The 10,713-nt window shown below is 33.7% G+C and overlaps 1 protein-coding gene across 6 annotated transcripts in view; it reads right to left on the reverse strand.

The window, feature by feature from the left end:
- Nucleotides 1-9,862, reverse strand: part of LOC108742080 (liprin-beta-2) — a 15,664-nt gene extending 5,802 nt beyond the window's left edge. For 2 of the 6 annotated variants that reach the window (XM_018477102.2, XM_018477098.2), the window contains exons 1-4: nt 9,030-9,862; nt 5,952-6,768; nt 2,429-2,566; nt 704-1,278 (exon numbers count right to left, since the gene is read on the reverse strand). In XM_018477102.2, the coding sequence (XP_018332604.1) occupies nt 704-1,278; nt 2,429-2,566; nt 5,952-6,753 (1,515 nt within the window). In that variant the 5' untranslated portion in view covers nt 6,754-6,768; nt 9,030-9,862. Of the gene's footprint in view, nt 1-703; nt 1,279-2,428; nt 2,567-5,951; nt 6,984-9,029 lie in introns of those variants that run through there. The other 4 variants (XM_018477103.2, XM_018477101.2, XM_018477100.2 and 1 more) reach the window with 3 other exon arrangements.
- Between the last annotated feature and the right edge of the window lie 851 nt (nt 9,863-10,713).

Here is a 10,713-nt window from a genome sequence, read left to right on the forward strand (position 1 = left end):
GTAATATATGTATTTCCGATTCGTAAAACTGAGCGCGGATCTTATTGCATATTAATAAATATGCATTTTTAAATGCGATACGTTGAGGCGTATGCGGAATTATTTATAAGGCTAAAGTTTTAGTTGTTGATGTAACAATCTAACAAGTTGAAATACTATTTTCAAAACGATAAAATATGTATATAGGTACGGTTGCTACATAAATATGTAGAAATTAAATATTATGCATATATAGATGAAAAAGAAAATTTATATTTTTACAAATATAAATCATGATCGCATTTGATATTTTATAAAAAATAAAACACTGATTAATTATTAAATGAATAGATGCAGGATGTAAATCTGAATTCTTATCCTAACTTAACCATCAATATTTTACCAATAATATGTATGGGTGATTTTACAACTACATTTTAATGACTTCCCTATTTTCTTTATTAAAAAACCTCCCTGCATCTGATAGTAATTTCATAATGCATGTAATATATATATAAACCCAAGCGTGAAATGAGACAGAGCCGATGATAGAATTTGTGCAAATGTGAGTTTTATGTGAAATAATTACAGAGTAAATTTATCGCAAAAATGATTTATTTGCCATAAACGTCACCAACACTATGGGTCGTGACAAGTAACCCAGTTTTCAATTTTATGAACTATAAAGCTTGTAATGGAATATCGACAGTATAAATAGAAATACCTTTCTAGGATAATAGTTCGGCATCCAGTGAAAATTTCGATCGCCAAACATACAACAACTGGACATGGTATGATACGAACAGCAGTCGTAAAAATTGTCATGTCTACATTTCCCACAATCTCCGTATAAGTCAGGGTGACTACCGCCCCTGTCGATACACCTCTGCTCCATTAGCATAGGATTACTCCCATATTTTTGGGGATCGAATCGTTCGTGACGCCGATGAAAATTTTTAAAACAGTACGGCTCTGTAGCGTGCGGATTGCAGCACCAATTTTGGCACCCTGAAGAGGGATAAAAGTCTTCGAGTCGCGGAGGACTCTTTAAAATGTGCGTTGATCGTGGTCTTTCTTTTTCTTTTTCCCCTTTCCCGTGCGATCGTCTTCGGCGATCCAGACTGCCGGGGGCGGATTTTTCCGCCGAACGCCGAGGAGTACGCTCTCTACTGGGAGGCAGTCTGTTAATGGGGGGTTTTGTATGAGGTAGTTGGTCTTCCATCTTCGGAGAAGGAGATGGACTTTGGTTTTTACGAATCCATTTAAAATCTTTATTGCAACGGGACGAACTGGTGTCTGCTGACAATCACACTAACTGTTAACGCTTTTCCATGAAATTAATTAATCGTATTTGAAATATATTTATTCAATGTTAGTTTCCTAAAGAGCTATGGGAATTTTTTGAAATTGAATTCGAATAATTTGAAGTGTTACAGTCTATTTCCCTATTTCCAACTTTAAATCTTGTTTTTATTTATCCAAAAACAGCATAGATACTACTATTGAGGTATTTTGTTATTCCTTTGGTTTAGTTAAACAGGCACATCTTTTTTAAAAAATGTTCCAGAATTTTGCACATACTCGAAACTATGAAATATAAGTTTTCTGCACTGAATAATTATAAAGCGATTATGCAGACAAGCCTGTTATTGGTAAATTTTAATTAACTGTCACTGTGTAAGATTTAGTAGAGCTCCATATTAGATTCACAGACGCGTATTTTGTGACAACATATTCTGAAGATTTTAATAGTAATTGACGTCTGAAAGTCCTTTATAATACTGTGTTCAATATTTTAAGCATTCATTATGTCATAAATATTTTCTGAAAATTCACGTCCAATATCAATTTTTTCGTCCTTTGACAAACCTTATATATTTTTATTTCATTTAGGGTGGTAATAATTTAGTAATTTGGTGTTTGTTTTTGTTACAGGAACCACGACAGTAATGGTGAGTTTTAATTAGTACTTTATTTTGTTATAGTTGAATCGTTATGGGGTATATGTCATACGCTCGTTTTCACCCGTATTATCAGTTAAGTATTAATCATATATGAGAAAAGCCAATACCAACATATTTGCACTCAGATCTTGATTTGTTAAATAATAAATAAGTAATTGTTCATGCTGAACATCTTGTCATCGAAAATGATGAAAGAATAAGTTGAAAAATGTCGTATTTGTGCCTTCATCTTCACTCCTTTAATATTTATCGTTCCAACGCAGTCGGAATTTTTTAGAAAGGAATAATATCTCGTTTCTCCCCATAGAATACAAATAAAAAAGCCTTTAACAACTAGAGACAGCGTTTACGTACTTAATACATAAACTTCCGTCGCACAAAATGTGCAATTTCAAGAAGTTTTTGATATAAAGCATTTTCAATTTGTTAGTTCGATTAGAATGTTATCGCCTGGTAAAACAGATTAATAAATTAATGTAAATGACCTTTTACAATACCACGCGGCTGATTTTCTGAAGACGTAGAGGAGAGATCTGATGTTGAATCTCGATTTGACGTTGTACCTGACCAAGGTGCGTTTCCTTTAACCGTGGAATCATCTTCAGGACTAGACGAATCTTGCCCTATATAAAAATATTTAAAAAAAAAATATCCTATTTAGCGATACGTTTATAAAAATTTCAAGTCCAAGAAAACAAAAATACTTAAGGGATTAAGTTTTCATTTTTGCATAGGTATTTTTATAATTTTTGAAATTTAGTTAAATTAAACAATCCTAAAAAGTTTAGATTTCGAGACCGACACGCAAATTTTCTCGCTGCACACTGTTACCCCTCAATAAGTAGAGTAGGACATATTATTCACCGGTCTGTCCATATTTGAATAACATAATACTTGTTTTATCATGTAATATGTTCCAAATTTTTCGCAAGACTTGGGCATAGGTACCAGAGATCATACCTTACGAAGTAGTCCTGTTTTTATTAGCACTATAATTGAAGATTATTCTCACATATGGTACATATTAAATTTCCTGACATCATGTATTTCTTAAATATTCTTTTATGGTTTGCCTCAATTATATTTCCATTTAAAGAAAACTGTTACAAATATGTGACGTTGATGCCAACATTAGTAGTTAGTACAGAAAAAGTAAGTACCACACTGTGTTTCCATAACAAAAGTTTACGATTTTGGGAAAACAATCTTAATCAGAACGATTAGCATAAACAATCTACATAAATAACTCCTGTTAATAATTTTTTGGTATTCTTATTTCAAATGATATTCTATTAACTTGTATATCCATAAACCCCTTAAATACAACTTGATATCTATTTTTAATTTTTTTATTGAGAATGGTCTATTTAGAATTTCATTTGAATGCCAGTTCAACTGTGAAATGCTACCAACAATTCGACCCTGCCCATAGAAATTAGCAACGGCAGATAAATAGACGCTATTTTATTGATTACTATTGAGATTACGCCATCAAATTGTTGAATAAATAGCTACACAAACAAAAATGAATCACAACTGTGAACTCACAGGTACAAATAAATATTTTTGATGGACAATCTGCCAATAGTTGCAATTATCCACATTATAAAAGGGAATAAAAAGCACGTGATAATTTTTCATCCATCAATTCGAAAAAGTAGATGATACAATGCGTTTTTGTTATTTTATTTTTGCTTTTTTTTTTATTAACGGAGTCCAAGCAGAAAGCTAAATCATGGAACTATTTTTATTACTTCGTTCTGTGTTACATCAGAAGTTTTAGTATAAGAACTACTAAAAGCAACATTTGTAAACTTGGCTTCTTTTAATTTAAAAATAAACTCCACACGCATGTTCACTAGGAATTAAGACACAATTGCGTGCAAGTTAAAATTTGTGCTTGGAATTTAAAGGAAGTTAATATTACTCTCGGAAACAATCAATTTAAATCAAAATAAAATTACATATCCCGACATCTTTCTGAAAGTATTCGAATACTTAATAGAATTAAAATTGTTCCAAAAATGTTTATTCCGTCTTTATAATAATTTAAATAAATAAACCACATGTATTTGGGTAATAATTTACTTTTTGGAAAATTCGTTTCATTCGTTTTCATAAAAATTAGTGAAAAGTGACAGTAATTTAAATTCATATTTGCACTCCTTGGAATTCAGCTAATTGTACGCATACGGTACATATCAAAAAAATATCTACTACAATTCCAAATATGTTCAGATGTTAATGAAGAATTCAAGAAACTTTTAGGAATATGTATATAGATCAAATTAAATGGAAAACATATTATCAAAATTAAATTTTTAACAGAAATACAAGAGTACTTATTAGTAGGTAATAACCCATCGTCCTAAATTTTCTAAACTTAACTAAATTAATGTCGTTATCATCTATGTGCTTCCTAAATGCATTCTAACGTAACACCTTTTTATGCGTTCTACACGTCGGTACGTACTATTAGTTGAATTAGCGCTGACATCTTCACTTTCCATAGCAATAAAACGAATTTCTCGTCGAAGGGACGCAATTTCACACACCGTTCACATGGATGGCACGCGGAACGACGAAAAAGTGTTTTTTACGGCTTGTTCTACAACCGCACGATGACGGTTCGACTAAGGCGTAGAACGAGGTGCCCAAAGAGCACATGAGTAAACATAATGAAACATCAGCACCAACGGCGATTTTACTATCAGTTTGCTATTTTCAGATGATGCTTACTTTTTGGACGATGGCCAAATCGAATTCGGCACACATTCGACAGTTAAAAGGCGGTCTAATGAAATTAATCGTGTTGAAAAACGTGTACACACTCGCACAACCCATGCAAATTTCAAGAGAATTACTATCGTTAAATTACTTTCATAATTGACTCTCTGCAAATATACATACTACATATCAATGTGTTACTATTTATCAGATAAGATGCCCTGGAGCAACAAAAATTTTCCTTCATTAACTTGAGACAGTTTGTAGTGGATGGAAAATTGAAAATGAATTTTCACATTAATATCTAACCTAACCTAACCACTATTAATAATTAAAAATGTCACTGAGTTCCGCAGTTACCATTTTCAAAAAGTTTTTTTCACATTTTTTACAATCCGTGTTCGTCTATCGACGAAAATCTTAAAGCAAAAATAAGAAAGAAGCCTACGATAACCATGATTTGAATTAAAACGTCAAAAACATACCGATTATACAATTTTATCAGAAAATAAAACAAATATAGATTAAGAATAGACCCCAAACAACTGCATGAGACGAATACCCCTAATTTGTTGATAATTTTTCAGTTTTTATTTAAAAATTTAAAGATGAAAAAATTAACTTAACTCGAAAAGTTATTTTAAAGTTCCCCAAGTTCAACAGCAACCTAATCGTACCTTGTAAACTATAAATCAGGCTTATTTTTAGATGTTACGGTCCTGCAATAGTGTTAAGAACGTTTTTTAGAGATAACATTGAAAACTGCTAACTTGAAACCCATTAGAAAGAAATATCGCATCTAATATATTTTTCGATTTTGGTTTTTTCCAAAATACCACAAACCACAACTCCAAACTTAATGCTATTAATATTATTCGTGTTTACATATGTGTTACTCATCTGACATTCGTGGATTAACAATAGGGCATCATATCACCAGCTAATAAAGGGCAGTGCATTAAAAATAACTACATCTGAAATGAAAAAGGGTGAATTTGGACAGAATTCTTCGTGGAGCCAAAAACAAAAAACAAATTAAGTACCTATTCAAGAAAACACAGAAGATACCGCTAATTTCAATGTCTTATGTTGTAATCTAAAAATAATAATTTACTAAAAAATAAAAATAATTCGTCTCTTCAACCTATGGTACCTATACATATGCGTACCATAACTAAATTCTTCATAAATATTAAGTCAACTAAGCAAAAATTTCGAGACCAATGAATAAAATGCATTTTAAGTCTAAATTAAATTTTTGTTTAAATTGTAATTTATTACCACCGGCCGATGAGTTAAAACTTATTCCAGATGTGCGTTCCTCCTCCGTGATGGTATCCAGTCCCCCGTTAACCACGTGTTCTCCCTCGAAATCGCTATCACTTTCACTGGTCGACGGGCTCGTCTCGTAATCTCCTTCAGCCTCTTTCAGGTGCGAAAATTTGAACGAAAAGTCCGTGGTCGTCGAGAAACCATCCTCACTACCGCCACCCCTCACTTTATCGCCACTTGTCACTGTTCCCCTGTCGCGATTATTATTGTACTTGGCCACGAACTTCTCCACGTCTATGGCAGTCAGATCAAAATCCTCGACGGCCGCTTCAAAATCGACTTCCCTGTCGAGCCCTCGGCAATTTTGGCCGCTCCCCTTGTCATTAGTGAGATCACTCAAACCCAGGTCGAAGGCATCGGCGGATGAAGGCGAACCGTGATGGTTATGGTTGTGTTGACGCCGCGTGGCTAAGGCATCTGGTGCGTTCCACTCAAAACAATGGTTATTTTTAACTATCCCCGGTCCCGATAGTTGCTCTCCCATAGCAGTAGCAGTAGCAGCATCAGAGGCACGATTTTGATGCTTCCTGGTTTCGAAATATCCCGGCGGCGCCCTCGCGGGATCGTGAAAATCACCGCACATTTGATCGGGACTAAATCGGGCGAAAGCTGAACATTTGCCACTCAGCATCTTCTGGACCGCAGGTTCCATCACGTAGATGTCGTCCGAGTATTCGTCGTCCTGAAGGTGCACTTGTTGCTGTTCGATGATAGCGACAGCTGCAGCCACCACGGTGCCTCTCCCCTTCATTGTCTTATTCTATTTCTACCATTGTTACGAAAATAAACCAAAATAATGCGGTGTTTTTCGTCGAAGAGCTACGACAAATCCAACACCCCAAGCCCCGCAGCTAACGCGTCTAGCATTTTTATGTTCCAGAAATAATACGAAATTATAAAAGGACGCGCCAAAGTAAAACAGAAATGAAATTGGAATTTATTTATGTAATTACGAGTCCGTTCACACAGCAGACTGGCACGCTAAAAATAATAATAAGAAGATTCAAATTTTGATAAAAGCCAATTTATGAAAAATCGCCAAATACAATTAAAGTCGGGAGAAAAGAAAACCATGTATTTTTGTCATCGCCTTTCTAAATTTAGTGTTTGTTCATCAATCTTTCTTATTCTAACACCTACGACAATCTTTCCAAAATAAATAATTATGTTTAGGAGTCGCTATTTTAACATGAATTTAATACGTGTAAATTTCCAAACTAGGTATATCTAGTTAAAGCCTACGTTTTTCATTGGATTGTAGTCAATTCAATGTCATTCGTTGTGGCCCATTTTTTAAAGTCAAATTAACAAATAATTCTATTTCGTCATCCAAAGTCAATTACTATCTCCGTATTACGTATTACATGGTACTTAAGTACTTATTTCGAATTAGATTTCAAAAAACAATATCTAGAATCTACCAAATGTTTTTAAAAACATAATACTTTGTAAAATAAATTTCAAATATTTTCACTCTAAACGTACTTCATGTCTATCTTTAGTTTTATATTGAACTATGAACTAGTGTGAGTGTATGTAACAAGAGCGAAATCAGGGCTGATGTCATGAAACGGAAACTAGAAGCGGTCCAGAGGAGAGGGAAGTTTCAAATTAAATTACAGAAAACGCACGAAACAATAAACCCATTGAATCGATTCGCTGTTTCTATATAAGTATACTTTTTATAGATTACTGCTTCCGAATATATTAGAATTACAACTGTATACATAATGGATTTAATGGCATTACTTATGTAAATCGTCTACTAATGAATCAAATTCTTTCATTAGATTGTACATACAGGATTATCTAAATTGGATTTTAATTACTGAAATTACTGAGTCTCTAATACCTACCAGATCTGTTAAATAACACCAAAGCTAGAAGTATATACCTGACAAAACTATACCATATCTATATATAGATGTTTTTTGTAATAATTTTCCTATTTGTTGCAATTAAATATTAAGTAAATATTAATTTTCAAGGATTCAACTGCAATTTTTTAGCATTTTGTAAACACACGATGCATCATCAGTGCACTATTTTAAGTAACCGCCGTATAGCAATTTTATCAATTTAAAATCTAGTCAATTTTAACGACGACATGAAGTGAATAATCATTTCAATTACGTATTTTAGTTAAATAGTTAAGTCCGCTGGATATTTATAACAGACTGTTTGCAGAAAACACTCAATTCCCGTTTTTTTAAAGTGATAGGTACATTTAATTATTATGGCATTACCTATACGAAATAATTATAAATGATGAAATAATGCATTACAATTTACGGTATAATAATAAATAATTCATGAAAAACAACTACACAAGGAAATTACTGACAATCAGCTGGAAAATTGTAGAAACTGACAAATTCTAATTTTGCTTTTCATCGTAACTATAATGTAAGTTTGTTTGTTTGTTACGCTTTCACGCCTTAAATACTAAACCGATCATCATGAAATTTTGCACGTACAATGTCAGGGGTACAGGAAAGGACATGGGGTACCTTTTATCCAGAAAAAAATAACTGTTCTCGAAGTATAGAAAAACTTCTTTTCATTTCAATATATTTACTGTCATTCTACCCAAAAAGTAAACCTAGAAAATTAGAAACTTTAATTTTATCTCAATGATCCTGGCCAGGACTTAAGAACAAATTTATCAAATTATTGTATTTTCGAAGATCTTTGACACATAATTAGGACACTCTCGTTGAAGCCGCGGATAAAAGCTTATTAGTTATATTTCTAATCTGACATCCAGTAATTTCTATATTTAGTTCAAGATGCATACAGTTTGCAGTTGCAATTTCATTCACACTTGTCCTAAAACGATAAAAATGCTATATATTCGATATAATGTAGTCGAAAATATTTGAAACGTCTTAGATAAGAAGCTAATATACAGCTATACAAACTTTGCCCTAAAAATTGGGAGCTTACACCGAAGGGATGCGGAAATTGTCCGGCTTTTCGCGTTTATCGCGACAGTCAAAAACCAACTTGTAAATAACAAATACATACCGAAGTAAAATTGTGGGACACAATAAACTAAAGCCACACATAAATAAGTTGAATCACCACCCGACAGGGTGCATAACAAACCGTTTGTTTGGCGCTATTCGTCACGGAATCTTTACAGAACTTGTTAAAGCAATTAATAACATTGTCCTCGGTTTCGGTCCGAAATTATCGACAACATCCACTCAACTCGCTTTTCCGACCGGCAATTATTTTATGACGTAACACGACGTGATCCGCCACTACACACAACAAGCAGCAACAATTCCAACGTATATATATATATACGTAGAACACTTAATTTATTAACGTCAGTGGCTGCACGATAAGGGGATTAAATAAGGGTGCACGTACACGTAATTATAATTGCTGCCGACTGCGATATCATGTACATACGTACGTGCATCGTAATATACTACCTACACGGCCTACTTCGTTACATTTTATCTAATGTATCATTCGGAAAGTTGTTAAACAATAATAACACGAATATACAAAAACACTCGTAAAAAAACAGCACTTTTCTGATTATTTTTGTTGTTACAGTTTCTATCTTGTATTTGTTTCTTGTTTATGGTAATACAGTTACCGATTCAAATGGTAACCCTTCTCTTATGGGAAGCACATATCTGAAAATGTGTCCACTGGACTATGTAAATGTCTCCAATGAATGTCTGCACCGAGTTAAATCGAAAGCTCTATCCAACACCGCCTAACTAACTAACTAACAAACTAACTAATAACCAACCAAGTACAGTAGTACTAGTGACGACTCTGTGACTGTCTCGGGTTGAATCTTTTCTTCACTGCATACTCATTGGAACACATTACCGGCGACAATCTGAAAATAGCATCTGCATTTGTTTACGAAATGTGTGTGTATATAGTTTATACGTGTTATATAGTCGCCACCGTTTCATGTATAAGACGTGGGTATATATGTATGTAGATAATCTACAGTCGCCTTTCTAATAAATGTGTGAGAAATAAATCTTACTATGTATCGCGCCAATAACAATGACCCGGGTGCGCCAAAGCTCATGCATCGAAACCTCTGGACCATGTACCTACTGCATCCACCCCGAAAATTAACTTAACCCGGTCTAACGTAAAAAAAAAAAACAGAAGCATTCAACATCACATAATTGAAGACGCTTTCTTTAATGCAAACTTATGCATTCGCATGTAATGATGCAAAAATATACACGTACTTAGTGCTTTGTTAAAATCGACAGCTTTTGTGATTTTTCTCTTGTTGAACGTGATCGCTATATTACTTACTCAAGAAAATTTCACTTTCCCGGCCGAGCGATGGAGGAAAATAGCACACGCACCAGGCGAGGAAATAAGCATGAGGTCTATTTCAGTGCGTAATGCACTGTCATCATAAAACCCAAGACGTTTTGGGTTATAGGAACTTACAATGTACAATGGTGTGCCGCACCCTTGGCCCATCTAAAATAAACTGGCTATGTCCCTGCGTACCGTATAGGTACAAACCGTAGGTTGGAATTCTAACATTAATCTACAAACATCATACACCTTTTCAAACTGAATAACAGTAGAATCCGCTTATAATAACATCGAAGGGAAATGACAAGCACGTCATACTAAGCGGGCGTCATACAAAGCATAGTCTTAGAAAATAAACAACTTTCTATTTTGGTTAGTTATTTAATTTAATAGA

The sequence above is a fragment of the Agrilus planipennis genome, unplaced genomic scaffold (genome assembly GCF_000699045.2).
Source record: "Agrilus planipennis isolate EAB-ADULT unplaced genomic scaffold, Apla_2.0 scaffold12, whole genome shotgun sequence".
NCBI classification, from domain to species: Eukaryota; Metazoa; Arthropoda; class Insecta; order Coleoptera; family Buprestidae; genus Agrilus; species Agrilus planipennis.